This window comes from Vidua chalybeata, chromosome 18 (genome assembly GCF_026979565.1).
Source record: "Vidua chalybeata isolate OUT-0048 chromosome 18, bVidCha1 merged haplotype, whole genome shotgun sequence".
Lineage (NCBI taxonomy): Eukaryota > Metazoa > Chordata > Aves > Passeriformes > Viduidae > Vidua > Vidua chalybeata.
This window is the reverse complement of record NC_071547.1, coordinates 4,707,848-4,725,247: the sequence shown is the minus strand read 5'-3', so window position 1 is coordinate 4,725,247 and position 17,400 is coordinate 4,707,848. Positions and strand designations below refer to the sequence as shown.

General features: G+C 59.0%; 3 protein-coding genes across 11 annotated transcripts in view; all 3 read right to left on the bottom strand.

Annotated features, from left to right (window-relative positions):
* Nucleotides 1-2,389: 2,389 nt before the first annotated feature.
* CRYBB2 (crystallin beta B2) lies at nt 2,390-5,204 on the bottom strand. Of its 2 annotated transcripts, none has more exons than XM_053959789.1 (5): nt 5,096-5,204; nt 4,263-4,381; nt 3,335-3,509; nt 2,811-2,953; nt 2,390-2,683 (listed from the first exon to the last, which is right to left on the bottom strand). In XM_053959789.1, the coding sequence occupies exons 1-5, from the start codon at nt 5,150-5,152 to the stop codon at nt 2,515-2,517; spliced, it is 663 nt and encodes a 220-aa protein (XP_053815764.1). In that variant the 5' UTR covers nt 5,153-5,204; the 3' UTR covers nt 2,390-2,514. The 2 variants fall into 2 exon arrangements, with proteins under 2 accessions (XP_053815764.1, XP_053815765.1); XM_053959790.1 differs by having other exon boundaries at nt 3,377-3,509.
* Nucleotides 5,205-8,144: 2,940 nt separating this feature from the next.
* Nucleotides 8,145-14,655, bottom strand: CRYBB3 (crystallin beta B3). The gene is made up of 7 exons (XM_053959788.1): nt 14,482-14,655; nt 11,497-13,752; nt 10,716-10,795; nt 9,320-9,438; nt 9,109-9,241; nt 8,890-9,032; nt 8,145-8,386 (listed from the first exon to the last, which is right to left on the bottom strand). The coding sequence occupies exons 2-7, from the start codon at nt 11,630-11,632 to the stop codon at nt 8,221-8,223; spliced, it is 777 nt and encodes a 258-aa protein (XP_053815763.1). The 5' UTR covers nt 11,633-13,752; nt 14,482-14,655; the 3' UTR covers nt 8,145-8,220.
* A 169-nt stretch (nt 14,656-14,824) lies between these two features.
* The window catches only part of KIAA1671 (KIAA1671 ortholog), a 64,881-nt gene continuing 62,305 nt past the window's right edge, over nt 14,825-17,400 (bottom strand). For 4 of the 8 annotated variants that reach the window (XM_053959764.1, XM_053959763.1, XM_053959765.1 and 1 more), the window contains one exon: nt 17,074-17,160. The gene's annotated coding sequence lies outside the window, so the exon portion shown is untranslated. The other 4 variants (XM_053959768.1, XM_053959767.1, XM_053959769.1 and 1 more) reach the window with 2 other exon arrangements.

Below are 17,400 nucleotides of genomic sequence, written 5' to 3'. Positions count from 1 at the left end.
GATTCACCCGGCAAAGGCAAAGCAAAGCCAGTGGGAGCCGACGGGCACATCTTCATCTCTTCACCGCTTTTGCCTCCTCCTCCTCACCAGCCCATCCCGCATCACCCGCGGTCCTCACGGAGGCACTTCCCGAGGACAGCCAGCGGCTGCTGCTCCAGTTGGAAAAGAAAACAGGAAGGAAAAGACACCTCAGTGTCGGATTTAGCCAGGGCTTGCATCGTTCTCACTCTTTCATTAATTACCCCATGGCAAATTGCTGCTGTTCCCCTGCAGGCAGCCCCTCCCCTGTGAGGTTCACCTGCCGGGGGTCGCGGGGATTCCCCCGCCCACCCCAACACGCTCCAGCCGCCGTGGGCACGGCAGGAACCGGGGGATGGAACCAGCACGGCCGGCAGCGGTGGGGTCTGATCCCCCCCAGTTCTTTTTGCTGGGTGAAAAAAAAAAAAGAAAAAAAAAATCCCTTCCCCAGCCTGGAGAACAGCTTTAGCTCTGCCGGCTGTTGGCACGACGGCAAAACCACCCACCCAGCCAGCCCAGCAGCGCCGTGGGACCGCTGACATCTCCCCGGCACCGGCAGCCCCGCGCTCCCGCAGCCCCGCCGGCAGCGGGGGACGATGGCCAGCGGGAGGGAGGGGACAGGGACACGGCTGGGGTGGCCAGGGGGGCTCCGAGCTGCCGAGGCGACGAGCGCGGCAGCAGCGAGCCAGATGGCAGCTCGGCAGCGGGCGTGGGACGGAGGCGATCTTCTGCTTTTGAATAAATTTTTTTTAAAAACAAATTATTCTCTCAGCACATTTCCCCAGAGCCAGCGAGGGAAAAACCCTCCTCGGCAGAGCTGAGGCTGCTTCCAGGTGACCCGAGGGCGCCCACCTGGGTGCACCCAGCCACCAGATGAGGAATTTCCCCCAACGGGTCCCACAGGAGCTGCTCGGGGCTCGTTCACATTTTCCACTTCTGCTTTCGGTGGTTTTTCCCCCAGAACCCTCCCAGCCCACCCAGATCCGGGCTCCGGTGTCCCCGCGGGAGCTGCCCTGGCCCCCGACTGTCAGGTTGGACAGGGCTTGGGGCAACCTGGGCTAGTGGAAGGTGGCCCTGCCCGTGGCAGGGTAGTCGAACGAGATGAGCTTTAAAGTCCCTTCCAACCCGAACCGTTCCAGGGTTCCACGGCTGGGAATCTCTGACTCCGTGATCTGGGGTCTCTGCTCCCCACCCCGCTGCTGCTTTCAGCAGTTTGCTCCCCAGGAGCCGCCGTTTCCCACCGACTCTCCCGGCACGCACAGAGCACCGCGGGCACTGCCGCTGCTACCGCTAAAAGCCCCTTTTTTCACAAAAACGTTCAGGTCTGGGATGATGCTGAATCCTCCCTGGGGAAGGAAAGGCGCAGCTTTCCGCAGGGAAGCAGCGCGGTGGCTGCCAAAGCCTCGCCGAGGAGCTGGCAGCTCGCAGCAGCGCGTGGCGAGTGATGAATCGGGCTGGTCGCCCGTGGGCTGGGCTGTGCCCGCCGGGGGGCTCCTCCGGAGCACAGGGAAAAGCCTCTGGCACACGGAGGATTCGGGGGCAAACCCCACTCCGCCCGCTGGGCGCGGGAGCTGACGAGGAGGATGTTGAGCATCCCTGACTCCCTGAGATTCCCGGGCTGGCCGGGATTCACACCGAAACACCGCAGCCAGGCAGGTCCCTGCACGGGCCAGGAGAGCGGCAGGAGCCACGGGGTGCCCGGAGTGCCCCGTCAGGTGCCCCTCACCTGTGCCCCCCGTGCCCACACTGCCGCAGTGACACTGAGCGGCTGCCACGGCCAAGTCCTGCTGCCGGAGGGGACCGAGCCCAGCCGCCCCCGCCACCACGTCTGTCACCGCCACCGCCTCTGCCACCACACGGAGACCCCGGCCAGGCAGCTGCGCTCCTCCGCTTCCTTTGCCCGATTTATGACACGATCATAAAAGCATCCTCTAGCACCGTGGCTGCTAAATTAAAGCATTGTTACTAATTAAAGCTTTCAGAGCCTAATAACCAATACCGTTATTCGCCTTGGAGGTGCCCCGGCCGAGAGGGCAATTCCTCCCGTAGCTCCCCCAGCATCTGTGGCATCTGGCCCGGTGCTCAGGGGACACCTTTGTCCCCGCAGCAGGATGTGACCCACGGCCTTGGCCGTGCGCCCAGGACGGGGCTGAGCCCCAGAGCCCCCAGGTCACCTCCCTCACCCCGGACACTTGGGTGACCCGGCAGCCCCGGTGGCACCGGCGCTGGGTGGCACTGAGAGCATCGGGGGCGCGGCGATGAGCCCCCTCCCCACCCAGGAGCACGGAGGGCAGGGCGGGCATCCCGGCAGCGGGGTCCCTCCGCACGCCGCGAATGAAAGGGCAGAGCTGGGACTTTGAAACTCCAAGCTTTATTGAGTCGCTTCGGCAGCGCGGGCATCACACGGGGGGAGGCGGGAGGCGAGGCCGCGGGGGCACAGCGGCGGCCGGGGGAACGCTTGCTCCGCTCCCCGCGCCCCGGCACGGGCCGGGGGCTTTAGTTGGTGGGGTGGTAGGCACCGCGCTGGTGCCACTGCATGTCCCGGATGCGCCTGACCGACTGGATCTGGGGGTGCTGAGCGCCGAAGTCTGAGCTGTCCTTGTAGTCCCCCTTTTCAAACAGGTACTGGTAGCCCCGGTAGCCAGGGTACTGGTATCCCACCCACCTGGCAAGGCAAGCGGGGTGGGGGGGTTATACAACACACGCATCCCAACCATCGCCCGGCGGAGCCCAGCCCCGTGGGGATGCTCCGGCACCGCCCGGGACCCACCCGCGCCTCCCCCGCTACTCACGTGCCGCTCTGCACCCGCACGGATGAGACCTTCTCCTGGTAGCCGTGTGCGTGGAAGCTGGGCACATCGTCGTCTATGATTTCGATCTTCTTGCCGGTGAAGCTGGGGTTTTCGTACAGCACGATCTTGTGCTCCTGGCTGTCCTGCAGCCGGGAGAGCAGAGACGGGGGTCAGCGGCTGCCGGCCCCGCGGGGCTGGGCAGGGGGGGGCAGAGCCCAGGGCTATGGGGAAACCGAGGCCAGGGCCGGCACCGTGCGCCGCCGCTCCCACCGATGCCGGGGGTGCTCCGCGTCCCTCCATCCAGCTCAGAGAGCCGCTGCCTGCGCGGGCACTGCCAGACTTACCAGCAGACGTCCTCCGCTCTGGGGTCACCTGCCACTGCCCCCGTCCCCGCGCCCCCTCCGACCCCCCCACGGCTCCCCGGGCCCCGAGGGCTGGGGCGAGGGTGCGCAGGAGGGGCTGCCCCTCCGCCCGCGGGGCTGGGGAGGGCGGGGGAAGGCTGGGGAAGACTTCTGGCTGCAGACCTTGGTCTGGCGGGTGGGTAGTGGCTGTCTGGGTGCTCTCACCACTTTGATGGGTCTCAGGGAAGTGATGCTGTCGCTTCTCCGGCTGTTGGTCCAGGAGTCCCAGCGGGGGTACTCCCCCTTCTCAAACACAAACTGCTCCCCTTTGCAGCTTGCCTGCTCGTAGCCCACCCAGCTGGAAGAGAGCAGGGGACGCGCTTCAGAGGGGGCAGCGGCGCGGGGATCGGCCCCTGGCACCGCCCCCGGCGAGCGCCCGGGCTGAGCCCCAGCCGTGTCCCCTGCTCCATGCCAGGAAGGGAGAGGTGCCAGGGAGGTGCCAGGCGGGGCTGTGGAGCCCCCGGCCAGCAGTGGCACCGCAGGGCTTCCCGCTGGGGATGCTCCGACGTGGTGGCCACCCATCCTTGGTCCCTGGGGACTGACAGGATCACCCAAATGTCCCAGCGGGGGTTGTGCTCCTACCAGCTGCCCCGTCGTTCTGGGAGCAGCACTGCTGGGTGCAGGCTGGGAACACTCCAGGGGCTTTTGGGGGACTCTCCCTTGCCCGGAGCCCGTGGCTTGGAGAGCACACACAGGGCCAGCAGGGCACCAAGAGGCTCCCAGTCTCACCTGTCCCTGCACCCAAAGGGAGGGAAACCAAACTGGGGGTAACGCTGTGATCTCTGCCCATGCCCACACCCCTCCACTCTCCCGCCGCTGAGCGGGGTTATCAGCCTGTCCAGGTGACAATGTCACTCCCTGCTCACCCACTGTGTCCCCCTGCTCACCTGCTGGCAAGCCCTGGCACCGGGCACTCACTGGGGCGGGCGAGCAGCTCAGCAGCGTTGGCCGCACGAAATCCGCGGTGCCGTGCGGGTGTGGCAGCGGGGAGACCCCTCCTCCCCAGCCCCCTCCCTCCCACCCCCCGCAGGCCCCCAGATCCCTCACGTACGGTCCGGAGTGCACCAGGATGGAGCCCACTTTGTCCACGCCGGCTTCCTTCAGGTTGGGGCAGGCCCCGCTGAGCTCATGGCAGCGGCCCTGGAAGTTCTCCTGCTCGAAGATGGCGATCTGGAGGAGAGCAGGACCTCAGCGCGGGTGTCACCCCACCCCTGACACCACTACAGGGGGCACACGCTGTCCCTGGCCACGGGGACAGCACATCTGCAGCAATCCAGACCTCTCCCTCTCCCAAAACTGCACTCCAGAGGCTTTTAAGGAGCCTGCAAGTGGAAGCCACCGCTGCCACCCCTCTGAGGATGCAGGTCTCACTCACGGGTGCCCACGAGGCCCTGCCAGCTCTGTCCCAGTGCCCCGGTGCTCCTGGCAGAGGGATGCCCACGCTCACAGCGGGCAGCAAACAGCTGAGGGACTCGGGTTGTCCCTCCGCAGCCACCAGAGGGACACGGGGACCCAGACACCCGGGGACAGCTCGGGGACAGCCCCGGGGCCGCCAGCTCAGCACAGATCTCAGGGGTCAGCGGCGGTGGGGACAGATCTGCTCTGTGTGCAGCGGTGGTGGGAGATCAGCACTTGATCTGTTCCCAACAGCTCCACCTGCACCGAGGCTGCGAGATGCCAAAAAATTCCCATTCCCCATCCCCTGGCCCTGCTGCAAACGGCTCAGCAGCGCTGCTGGCTGTGCTTGGCACCAGCTGGGAGTGCCGGGGGGGCTGGCAAGGGGAGCTCAGCTGCTCCCAGCAGTGCCTCCGGGTATGATTTGGGCACCCAGGGAGGCTGAGGGTGCCCTCACCCCCCTGCAGGGCCAGGCAGTCTCCCACTGACCTTGGAGCTGGCTTGCTGCTGCTTGGAGACTGGCATTTGGTGCTCGGAAGCCATCATCAGCTGGGCTGTCTGCTGCCTTGGGAGGGAAACTCAGCAGGTTAAAATCTGCCCCTGAGGACACGCTGGGACCCTGCTCAGAGCCCCGTGCCCTGTGTCCATGCCCCCATCCATACCCTGCAGTTTGCCCAGGGATGGGAGTGTCGGGACCAGGGCTTGCAGCAGGATGGGCTCAGCCTGGGGGTGCCAGGAACAAACTCTGCTGGGCACCAAAAACCTCCCCAGGCTCAGAGCATAGTCAATGGCCCTTGGGACCTGCCCAGGGTCTCCAGCACAGGGAACTGTGAGCCCAGGGAATTCCTAAAGCATTCCCAGTGGAGCCCAGGCCCTGTGGTCGAGGGTTTCCTGCTGTCCCTGTCCAGCAGGTAACAGCTGAGCGTCCCGGTCCCACGTGGGTGCTTGGAGGGGTGATGGAGGGAAGCACTGGGGCTCCCCCCGCCAGCCCCAGCCCCAGGAGCCTGTGCCGAGCCCTCCCGGCCCGGCCTGGCACTGCCACTCCCTGGAAGGAGCCTCAGTATCTGAGCAGCTCCGAAACAGGTGAAAACTCATTCCTGACACAAAGAAACGGAGCCGTGGCCGGGTGGCTTTGGGCTGCGGGGACGGGACTGTCCCCGGCTCAGCCGCCACTGGCCCCGGGAAGAGACCCCGGCCCCGGGGGTCGGGAGGAGGCTACGGCAAAAGAGAGGACAATAAATAGCAAAGTCTTACCAGTTATACCAGTACCCGCTTGAGCCAGTGACGGGCTGGGGCCGGGAGGCGGAATTTATACCGAGCTGCAGCAGAGAGGTGCCAAAACTATTTACAAAATAGTTAAAGCCTGATTCAAAGCGAGAATGCTGGATTAAACCCCAATGAAAACCAGGGTCAGCTGATCCGCCGCAGCCTTTGTCTGCCCGAGCACCGAGCCCGAGTTATTTCATTACCTGTCACATTCGAGTCACCCGCTTTGTCGGGTTGGTGGCGAGGAGATTTGGAGTTTGCAAGCATCAGCCGAACGCGTGCCAAGAGCCGGGGCGGGCCTGGCCAACAAAGCCCCGCCAGCCCCGCTTCAGGCGTTTCGGGGCCAGAGACTTGATCCCCCCGACAGCCCGGCAGCCGCCGCCGGAGCTGCTGAGCTCGGCTCTTTCCATGCGCGATAAAACGCCTCAAAGCGCCGGCGAACGTCTGGCTTTGCCCGGCTGCAGCCCGGGGAGCTCCCCGTGCCAGGGCCGGGGGCACCGCGGGAGCCCCTTCCCGACCCCGGGCTCCGGGCATGGGCAGGGGCTGGGGCCGCTCCTGGGTGCAGCTGCAGCAGGGCAGCACCCTGGCAGCACCCTGGGGCCGCGGGGCACTCAAGGGTTGGGTGTTGGGCTCCTCCCCGCCCTTTTGGGGTCCCCGAGAAGCGCCCAGGGGCCCCTCGGTGACACCAGGACAAAGCGTGGGGCTCACACGTGCCCACGGCTGGGATGTGCCTGGATGGGCAGCACAGCCAGGGCTGGGCTGGGGGGCGAGGGCAGCAGCAAAGCCCCTTTGCTGGCATTGTCCCAGCAGCTGAGCCAGGAGGCTGCACGGGGCTGGGGGCTGCAGCAAAGGAGGTTTCACAGAGGGGGGGCACACTGCTGCTGCCGTGCGGCATCCACAGCCCCCTTCACCCCACAGAGGAGCTGGACCCCCGCTGTCTCCCCAGCAGGTGTCACCCAGCATGGGCAGACCCCACACCTGCCCCTTCTCCCATACAGCACCCCCCGAGGGTCCCACAGCAGGTGATGGGCTGTGGGGTCACCTCTGCCCCATCCCCTGCCCCAGGATGGCTGCACACAGGGTCACCCACAGGGTGTTGTCACCAGAGCCTACCCTGGTAGTGACATGCTGGGGGGTCTGCAGCTGCCCCGGCTCCATGCGATGCGGTTTCCAGGGCCAGAGGGGCCAAGGTGACCTTGCAGCTCTGCAAGGAACCCATCAGGCCACAGACAGGTCAGAGCGTGATCCAGAGTTTCCAGCATTCCCAGCCCTCCTTTCTTGCCTGTGTCTCCTGCTGCAGCCCCACAGATGGACCCAGTATTGCCCTCCCCATCTCCTGGGTTAATCCATTCAGTTAATCCCGAGCCCTGGACCTTCATGGACCCGTCCCAGGTCCCAGTGCAGGGCACTGAAGCCCTGCAGCCACATCCCATCCCCTCAGCAAGGGGCTGCCACAGTGCTCAGTGAGCCCCTCCCTTGGCTCTGCTGGGCTGGTTCAGCTCATCCCAGCCCCGGGCAGTGGCAGCCCCATGGACTGTTCTGGAAGCAGCTTCGGGGCCAGACACTCGCCTTTCACAGCCACCAACCCCCCCAAAGGGAAAACCTCCGGGGGGTTGCTCAGGGACCTGCACAAAGCCCCGGGGGGACTCAAGCCCATCTCCCATCTCTGCCCCAGCCCAGTGGGTCCCCAAGCGTGGCCACCGTGCCCCTGGGGAAGGGCAGTGCCAGGGTAGCTCAGCTCCCACCAGCACCCTGCGGCACCCCTGAACCCCCCACCTCTGCCCCCAGGACAGCCCCCCCCATGTCAGAGCTCATTCCTATGGGAAACCCCCCCCAGCACTGTGGGAAACTTCCCTGGGGATGGGCTGGAGACCCTGCAGGACGCTGAGGTTGGGCACAGCCATCCCGCCATGGGATGAGCCCCCCTTGGAGCGCACAGGGCCTGGCACCACCCAGGGATGGCCACTCCACATCCCCCCCGGCCCCCTCCCTGCCCTGGGACTGGCCAGCAGCCCTGGGAGCGGGCAGGAGGTGCTGTGAAAAGGGACAGACTCACTGGAAAAACCCTGACGCGGCAGCACGGGGGTTATTTTTGGAAAGCTGCAGCCTTTATGTAACTCTGCAAACATTGGCGCTTCCCCCTCTGCCCTGCGCAGGGCTGCTGGGCACCACCATAGCCCCCTCCCCATCCCCCTGCCCCCCTTCCCCGACCTCCCCCAGCCCAGGACCAGGCAGGCCCCGGCAGCCTCCAGCTCAGAGCTTTATTGAGGTTTTTGCACAAAAAACACCACGGTCACGGCAGCAGCCGGGGGACCCCGCGGGCGGCCCCGGCGGGGGCTGGGGGTCCCTCAGCTGTTCTCGAAGCAGCCCCGCTGGTGCCACTGCTGGTCCCGCACGCGGCGCACGGACTGGATGAGGGGCTGGTTGGCGTCCCACTCGTTCCAGTGCCGGTACTCGCCCTTCTCGAAGACGTGCTGGCGGCCCCGGTAGCCGGGGTACTCGTAGCCCACCCATCTGCAGGGACCGAGGCAGCGCTCAGCAGTGCCCAGCCCACACCCCCACAGCCCCTGGAGCAGGGGCAGTGTCCCCATCCCCATCCCAGTGTCCCCAGTGCCCGTGTCTCTGCCTGCCACAGCCCGGCGATGCTGCCCAGGGCCGCTCCTGTGTCACCGAGTGCCACCCCAGAGGCTGCGCCCGGGTGGGAAACGCCGCGTGCCAGGAGGGGATGGAGAGTTCATGGAGAAGGGACCACAGCTCCACTGCTCGGTGGTGGGTTAGGGGCAAGGAGCCGTCATCCAGCCCAGGGACACTGCCATGGTCCCTATTACTCCCTGTGGGCCAGGGAAAAGGTGGCAGCAGGGAGGGGACAAGGGACACGATGGGCACGAGCAGCACCATGGGAGCAGCTGCCCCGCTGCAGTGGCTGTGCCAGGTGCCCCTGTCACCACCCTGGGGGGACCAACCACAGTGCCACAGGCAGGAACCTGTTGGGGTGTCCCCTGTGTCCCCATCCTTACGTTCCATTCAGGGCCTTGACACTGGCCACGCGGTCCTGGAAGCCGTGGGCCCAGAGGCTGGGGACGTCGTCATCCACGATCTCCATCTTGCGCCCGGTGTACCCCGCGTTCTCAAACAGGTGGATCTTGTGGTCAGCGCTGTCCTGGGGGAAAGGGCGGGTCAGGGGCTGTCCCCGCTGGTCCCCAGCGCTGTGGCCACCCCAGCACAGCCCTACTCACAATCTGGAGGGGCCGGATGGACATCAGGCTGTCGCTGCTGTGGCTGTTGGACCACGAGTCCCAGCGGGGGTAGTCGCCCTTCTCCAGCACGAACTGCTCCCCGGCGTAGGCCTGGCGCTCGAAGCCCAGCCACCTGCAGGACCCCAAGGTCAGGGGGACGCTCTCCCTGCCACCCCCTGGGGCTGCTCCAGCTTCCCCACCCCAGACTTACGGGCCAGACTCCACCTGGATGGAGCCCACCTTCTCCATCTCCTTCTCGGTGATGTTGGGGAGCTCCTCTGTCAGCTCACACCTTTTCCCCTGGAAATTCTCCAGCTCGTAGATCGTGATCTAAGGTGGGGAGAGACGCTGTCAGCCACCACAGCAGGGGAACACCCCAGGAAATGGGGGTAGCTGTGATCAAAGGGCTCTGGCTGTGTGCCTCCATCCCAGCCATCCTGTGCTGAGGTCACTCCTCGCCCGGCAGAGCCAGGTCCTGCCAGTGCCTCTGCCCTGACAGAGCTCTGGCCAAGGGTGTTTGTTTGGTAAAGCACAAGCTGGAATTTTGTCCGTGACAGGCTGAAAACCAGATCAAGCACTGGAAACACAGAAGGTTTGGGCTAAGAGAATTCCTGAGCCATGGGCTGCCTCTCCTACCCCCAGCCTGGTCATTGCCCATTATCATTTCCTTATCACTGCTCCTGCCAGATCCAACCATCCCCTTGACTTGGCCTGGCACAAGCTCTTTATTCAGTGTTTCCTTCTAAGCCCTGCCAGGTGCAGAGACCCCAGTGCCTCCCCAGGCTGCCCTGCTCTCAGCAGAGCCTCAGGGCTGAGCTGCAGGATGGGTTGGAGCCAGTCCCAGCCAGAGCGTGGCACAGAGCAGGGCCCAGGGTGCCCAGCACCATTCAGGGACCAGGAGGTGACCTGGCACCAGTGGGGTGACCAGGCACCCCCTGGCACTGTCCCAAAGGGGTCCCAGCTGCAACACCTGAGTCTGGGACAAGGGCAGAGCCTCCTGCACACACCACATAATGGGGACCTCAAGGGACAGGGGTGACACCCAGGTTCCTCAGGAGCTTCTGTGCACCTCAAAGCAATAAACAGCCCCAGGTCCTGGCACCCCTCTCCCACTGGCAGGATCGGCTCCCACCTCCAGCCTTCCCTGTCCAGGAGCAGCTTTGTGGGAGGTTCTGCACCTACCACATCCTCTCCAGATGATTTACCTTCAACCAACCTAGGAGCTGAATCCCAACCTACAAACCCACCTGGGGAGTTTCAGTGCCTGGGCCCACAGCTGATCCCGCTGTGCTGGGATGCTTCATCTCCTGGATGAAACCCCTGGGCAGCTGCACACCAGCCTGGCCAGCCAATGGCCTTGGCAGCCACGCAGGCAGGGAGCAGCAGCAGATCCCCAGCCCCAGCTGCTTCCCAACCTGCAACCCCCCCTGGGCTCAACACCAGAGCAGGGCCACCCCCACTGCAGCTGTGGGAGAGCTGGAGGCCACTCCTGTCCCCAGCAGCACCTGCAGTGCTGCCACTGGTTCCAGCCTGGCATGCACACCGCATCCCACGGCTCCACCCAGCATCCACTTGTCCCCAGTTTAGCCCAGTATAGCCCAGTATACCTTGTAGTTGCCACCTCGCTCGCCAGCACCCTCCCCAGTCGCCATCTGCTCGGGGGGACTTTGCTGCTCCGTCATTGCGCCTGGAAAACCCAAATTGCAGGAGGTTGAGACTGGAGGCACCAGGATTTACAGCTGGTAATGAAACAGAGGATGAAGCTGGCACGGGAACAGGCAGCACGGGTTAGCACAGACCCCGATGCAGCAGCTGTAAATCCCCAGGGATGTCCAGGCTAGCAGCAAGCTCCGTTATCCATCCTCCTCTCCCTCCTGCAGGCCCCAAATCCTCACCCAAGCACCCGCAGGACGGAACCGAGCCACATCCCAAGTGACACGGAGCTCTCTGCCCAGGGCAGCTCGCCCAGTTGCCACTAAACTCCCATCTCACAGCCCAGCCTTTGTTCCCAGCAGGAATTTCTCTGCTTCCAGCTGCTGACATCTTTCCCCACAACATAAACCCGACACCTCTCCCTTGCTCCAGCATCCCGGGGGACACCAAACCCGGCAGCCGGAGCTGCTGCCGCCGCCTTGGCCGGGGGGGATGGCGGTGAGAGCCCCCTCCTCGCTCTCCAGGAACATCCACAAAACTCTGCTCCAACACTGGAACACGCCTTCCCCGGCCACGCCACGCTGACACGGGGCTTAGGAGACGAACAAAGGAGTTTGATAACGTCCCAAATCAAACCCTGCAGCTTCACTTCTCGCCACACCCTTCGCTGGGGGACAGCTCGACTCAGACACGCAAACTCTTTGTGAAAGCCCCTTGCAGTGCCGGCAGTGCTACCTCTCCGTGTGGTTCCGCTGTGCCGGGCGGCGCGGGCGGCCCCGCTATTTATGGGTTGCTTCTGAACAGAACAGCAGAATTCCCCGAGCGCTGATACAGCAGCTGCGTCCACGGAATTCCATCCATGAGATTTCATCTCAATAGCGCGGGCGCGCAGCGAGCTATGGAAACGTCATTCGGATTTCTCCCGGCCGGCCCTCGGACACGGGCCGCTCGATTTACAGAAGATTAACGTCCAAATTCACATCAGCACGTTCACGCTGCTTCTTGCCAGGTTCTCTGGAAAACTCTGCCGTCAGCAGTTCACGGGAGGGTTTAGCCTGGAAACCAAGCACAGCACGAAGCAAAAACCGGGTACAACATCCCCCTTTGTGGGGGCTCCAGGGCAAGGGGCGACGCAGGGCCGGGGTTGGCTCCAGGAGCTCAGCAGGAAGCTGGAGGAGCTCAGCATTTCCAGATTGGTGTTCTTGCTTTAACTCTGGCCCTGAGCACGTTCTCTCCATCAAGTCCCTTTTCTTTCTTTGCCCCCAGTCTGGCTCCTTCCCCAGCATTTCCCAGGAACAGGTTGGGAACACATCCTGGGGTGTGTGACAGGGATTTCTGGAGCCTGGCACAAGGGTTTGTCCATCTTCACAGGCACAGGATGATGTAAGGCACCAAACTGGGAGCATCTCACACCAGGCACCAAACTGGGAGAATTTCACTCTGCTGGTAGCAGGCCTAACTCTCTCTTTGAGAGTCCCTTCAGATCCAAACCATCCTCATTCCTCAGGGAACGTTTTATTCAGCTGCACAGATCCCAGTTTACTACGGTCCTTGCAGGTTTTTCTACCTGCTCTGAGTGTGGCTCATCTTGAAACCACGAAACCTTTACTGTAAAAGCCAGAAAAGTGAATTCCCTGGGCCAGGCTGGACAAACTGAAGGGGAGAGGGATGGAAACCTGTCCTGTTGTATGTATCAAATGAGGCCCTTCAGCCCCACCCCATCCCCGGCCTCGCTGGGTGATGCTCCAGGCCTGGTGTGACAGGGATGACCCAGGTGTCTCCAACTGATTCTTCCTCACTCTGCCCATCCTGTGGTTCCTGATTTTGCTGTCCCCATCAGAGATGTCCCACAGGTGCCACAGCTCCAACAGGCACAGACTGAGGAGGAATGGATTCATTTCTGTCTCACCAAACACAACATCAGCTGTCCTCAACAAATTAGAAACACAGAATTTCTCGTGCCAGTCCCTTCCTTCCCACAGCCTCATTCACTGAGCTCTGCCACGGCCACAGGCCCTGGATCTGCCTCTCCCAGCTCTCCACACTGACACAGCAATTCCAAAAACATGACAGAAGGGGCACTGGATCTCCTTGATGCCTCTCCCGAACAAACCTCAATTTCCTCTAGCTGTCAGCCTCTTAAATCCCTTTGAAAAATGACTGTTAGAAAGTAGATAGTTTTTTCTTAATACCTGGCAAAGCTAAACTGGAACTGAAATGGTACAGAACAAAATACAGCAGCCAGAATATCTTTATTCCCCAGGAAACTGTGTAACACAAAATACAGGATTTCTATCACACTATCTGTGTGATTTCCATCTATGTATTTACTGTGACCCAGATTGACAGACTCCATGAGGCTACGTGGAGCAATATAAAAGCTTAATCTCCACAAGAGCTCCTTCAAAACCAGATTTGATACCATTTTGTTTATTATGGAATGAGAAAAAAACCCATAAACCACCAGACCTTGGCTCTCCTCCTCTGTCAATCCCACCAGAAGAACCAGAAGTTATTTCAGGTTATATTTTTGCAATACATTTATACTTGAGTGAACCAAGGACAGCCACGGAACAGCTCACCACCAGCTCAGGAAGGATTCCCACCCTTCACCCTCTTCACTCCCAGGGTGAGCAGAACTAGGCCTGGACTCTGCAGCTCCTGCCAGAACACCCCAAATCCCTGTAAAGCTCCATGGAGGTGGTTTCATAGAATCACAGGATTGTTTGGGTTGGAAGGGACCTCAAAGCTCATCTCATTTTGCCCCCCTGCTCCCCCTACCTTCCACTAGACCAGGTTGCTCCAAGCCCTGTCCAACCTGGCCCCAAAAGCCTTCTCCTGCTGAAAGTCCATTTTTAAAAGGAATTGAAGCAAATACCTGTTTTTCCTTCTCAGCAGTGGGCTGAAGGGATGGGTCCAACACTTCCCTCACTTGGCTGCAGCTGCTCTTGCACCAGTGTCCTTCAGGGAGGTGCAGACAGTGACCTCGGGCTGATGGGGAGCACAGTTATGGTGACAGCTCTGCATTGCACTGGAATAGTTTGTTTTACCCCAGAGCTGGCTTGGGGACAGCAGTGACAGCACTGGGAACTCACCCCAGAGGTTCTGTACCTGGACACACCTCGTGAGGCAGAGCCACACCCTGCAGCAGCACCCCAGAACTGCCCACCCGCCCCTGGAACACGCCACCCCTGCAGAAATCAGGGATTTGCTGCTCCAAACCTCTTACAGGTCACACTTTGTATTCCCAAATCTGCCCCATGTGCATTTCAGTTTGCAAACAAGGAACAGGGTGAAACAAACTTCTGTGGGGGTGGAAAGGGGATGGTGTGGGGGGGTTAAGTCCTGTGGAAAGTCTGGGGATGTTAAAGGTTGGAGAACCAACATTGCTTCTTTCTCTGCAAGGAGCGAAAGGCTCTGGTGGAGGAGGACCAAATTGAAGATTCATAGATGTTAAAAAGGTGACTTTGCAAACAGGAAAAATAAAAAGGAAGAAATCCACAACTGGGAATTCCAATAAAAAGCAGTGGAGCAGTCGTGCAAGTCCCTGACAAGCCACCTGGAGCAGGGATTGCTGGGGATCATGAGAGGAGGGCAGTCAGAAAGTGTTTCTGAATTCCACAAAACACATCATCCCACCTCTAAAACCAATATTGATGTGGCTTTTTAAGCAAGGAGCTGTGAGGGGAAATACAAAGGAAACTACAGGGCCTCCATCACCTTTAGCATCACTTTTTGGAGAAGAGCTGAATCTGCTCCAGGGCAGGATCCAGGAGTGAAGGAAGCAGCACATCTGAAGGAACCTTAGAGCTCACTTCCATCTCCAATAAACAGCAGGAAAAAGCACATGGCAACAAAAGTGAAAGCATAAAAAATTCCAAGAAGCATTATTTGGAATTAAAATAGAATTATATAAAGTGTATTACAGTCTGTTCTATCATTTAAGAAGTAATAACATATTTATATATCTTTTATTACAGAGCGATAACCCGAAGAGAAGGAAGTCGATATTTAATCCATGTACAATATAAAGAAATAACAGAGCAGAAAAAACACTTTCCCATTCAACAACATTCTAAAGATGCTCTTTAATTAGACATTTAAGCATTAAACATTTCTCAGTAGTAGGTTAAACTACTCAATACAGTAATTTCAGTGCATTGTCCAAGCAGACGTGGAAATGCAAACACATTCAAGGGCTGTGTGGAAACCTCGTGTCAATCCCCTCAGTTTCCTCAACACAAACAGTTACAGAATTTCTGGCTTACACCAAGAACCAGTAAATCCTCCAGCTGTTGGGAACACAACGCTGTCACCTGTGGAAGTGGAAAACGCAGCCTGGGTGAACGTTCCTGTGAGCAGGGACTGATTTCTGGACGTGGGAGGCCCCACTTGATGTGAGTGAGAGCAGCCACCATCATCCTCCTCACCTGCACGTGCTGCTCGGGCTGGCCCAGGTGCGTGCCACACGTGGGACACGCCCATGGAACCCTTGGGTGCTGCCACAGGAATATATCCCAAAAAACACGCCAAGAGTCACCTTTTCCACCATCATCTAAAGGAGAGGGAAGGAAATCTGTGCAAGGTTTTAAGAGGAGCTGGTCCATGGTGGTGGCTGCACTGACACGGCCCATCCCAAAATTCCATCAGAATCCTGGGGATCGCTGCTCCGTGGGGAGCAGAGGGGCTGCCAAAATAACAGTGGCAACAGCTCCCATGAGAAACAGGGCAAAGCAACAGGAAAAAAGACTTTTACATCAGACAGATGTCTCCATCTCATCTCCAGGGAGCACAGGGAGCTGCCACCGGAATAAAATCCGGGAGCGAGAGATGTGCAGATGGGACTTGTCTCCTGCCATCCTGCTGCTATTTCCTGCAGACTGGGACTGCAGATCCCCCCCCATGACTCCTCCATGAGGTGAATTGGCACATGGTTTTGGCAGCTCCAAGCCTGACAGACATCGGCCTGGGCAGGCCCCACGGGAGCCGCGCTCCCAAAACGCTGATTGGGGAAAAAAAAAAAAAAGACAAAAAGGAAAAGGAGCTGAAGTGCTGGTGCTTTATGGTTTGTATGCAGAGGAGCCACCCAGCAGGATGTGGGGAATGCAGCCCAAGGAGCTCTGCCAGGTAAGGGGAGCTCTCCACTCTCCTTTTCCCTCTTCCACCTTTTCCTGGTTGAGCCTGAGGAACACTTGGAGTCACCTCCCTCCCTGGGCGAGTACACGTTTAGAGGTCACTGGAAGAGCACTTATCTGGGGCAAGAATCGAGTCTGTCTTCCATGGCCATGGTGGTTGGTGTTTCAGAATGAGTGTCCAGGGACAGGGAATATCTGAGCATTGGGGATAGCCAAACACCCGTGTGGGCCGGGAGATCTCTACTCCGCTATCAGCACGTCTTGCCAAAGGAAAGACAGGAAATCATCTGAGAAACTGAAGATCACATTTAGGTTATCCCACAAAATCGGCATAAAAATAAACACTTAAACCTGGTATTTACAGATTAACAAATAAAAATATGAAGTGGGACTATCTGAACTGCTATTAAAGTGACATTCAACAATTAACTGGAACCCTGATATGAGTGTAACATCCTCCCTCTTCCCTTCCTTTTTTGTTATAAAAACAGTATTTACAATATTTTTACTTTTTTTTTTTTTAAAGAGAACTGGTTGACATTATTGCTTGATCCTTTTTAGGAAAGACATTCCAATGAAGCAATTATTCCACATGCTGACAAAACACAGAATATACCACTTCAAGAGTGACAAAAGTTAACATTTTGTTCATCTAAAAATTATCTCCATCTGCCAGGTCAGCAGATCACATGTAAATACAAGCCAATCAAAAATACATTTTACAAAAAATAATCAAGTTTCCTTTTTCAATATGGCAGTAAACATGATTTGTTCTTCCACTCTCACCTTCCACAAATTTCATTCTAAATAGGAGCTTACTATTTGTTCACGAAAAAAAAAAAAAAAAGAAAAAAAAAAGACAAATTTGATTAAAATTATTATTTTCATAAACAAACACAAAGCCCAACCAGACACATCTCCCAGAGGTGAACACCTACAGAGTCTGCTCCACGGTGAGGGGAGTTCCCTGGATCACAGCACTCCCAGATATCTCTGTTTTCCAAGACTTTCTCAAGTGCTACCATGACCCAGGGGGGTTCTCCTGGCAGGCAGGTCTGAAGTGCCACTGTCCCCCCGAGCTGACAGACACAGCTTTGTATTTGACTATGAATTGAAGCAGCTTTTCTCCACAAAACAGGAAGGCACCATGCACAGAGCAGTTGAGGCAGGAAGCAAACAGCAGCAACATGACATGGGGGTTTAGGTTCAGATGAGTTAAGGCTTCTGTTAAACTTCTTTATCTTCTCCTAGTTAGAATCATTGTCTGGAAAGGAAAACAGAAGGAAGGGTGTGATATGGCCAGCTGGAACAGGAACCCCTTAGAATGTGTTTTCTGCTGTAGTGCCACCTTGGTCTTGTCTGTTTAATGCATTAAATGCTTAAGAGCCACCCAGAACTGGGCTGAAACCACACAAAGTTTTCAAACTTTGGGAAATCCCAACAGAGTGAGGGTTATGGAAATCAAATTACGTGCAGAGAACCAGTGGAACTGTGACTGGGAGTG

Coding starts and splice junctions, on each gene's coding strand:
- CRYBB3 (XM_053959788.1), bottom strand. CDS start 11,632: ATGAAATCTCATGGATGGAATTCCGTGGACGCAGCTGCTGTATCAGCG. Junction 10,796..11,496: donor CAGCGGAACCACACGGAGAG/GTAGCACTGCCG, acceptor TGGGTTTTCCAG/GCGCAATGACGGAGCAGCAA. Junction 9,033..9,108: donor CCATCCGGCCCCTCCAGATT/GTGAGTAGGGCT, acceptor CCTTTCCCCCAG/GACAGCGCTGACCACAAGAT.
- CRYBB2 (XM_053959789.1), bottom strand. CDS start 5,152: ATGATGGCTTCCGAGCACCAAATGCCAGTCTCCAAGCAGCAGCAAGCC. Junction 4,382..5,095: donor AGCAGCAAGCCAGCTCCAAG/GTCAGTGGGAGA, acceptor GCTCTCCTCCAG/ATCGCCATCTTCGAGCAGGA. Junction 2,684..2,810: donor GTGCGGGTGCAGAGCGGCAC/GTGAGTAGCGGG, acceptor TTGCCTTGCCAG/GTGGGTGGGATACCAGTACC.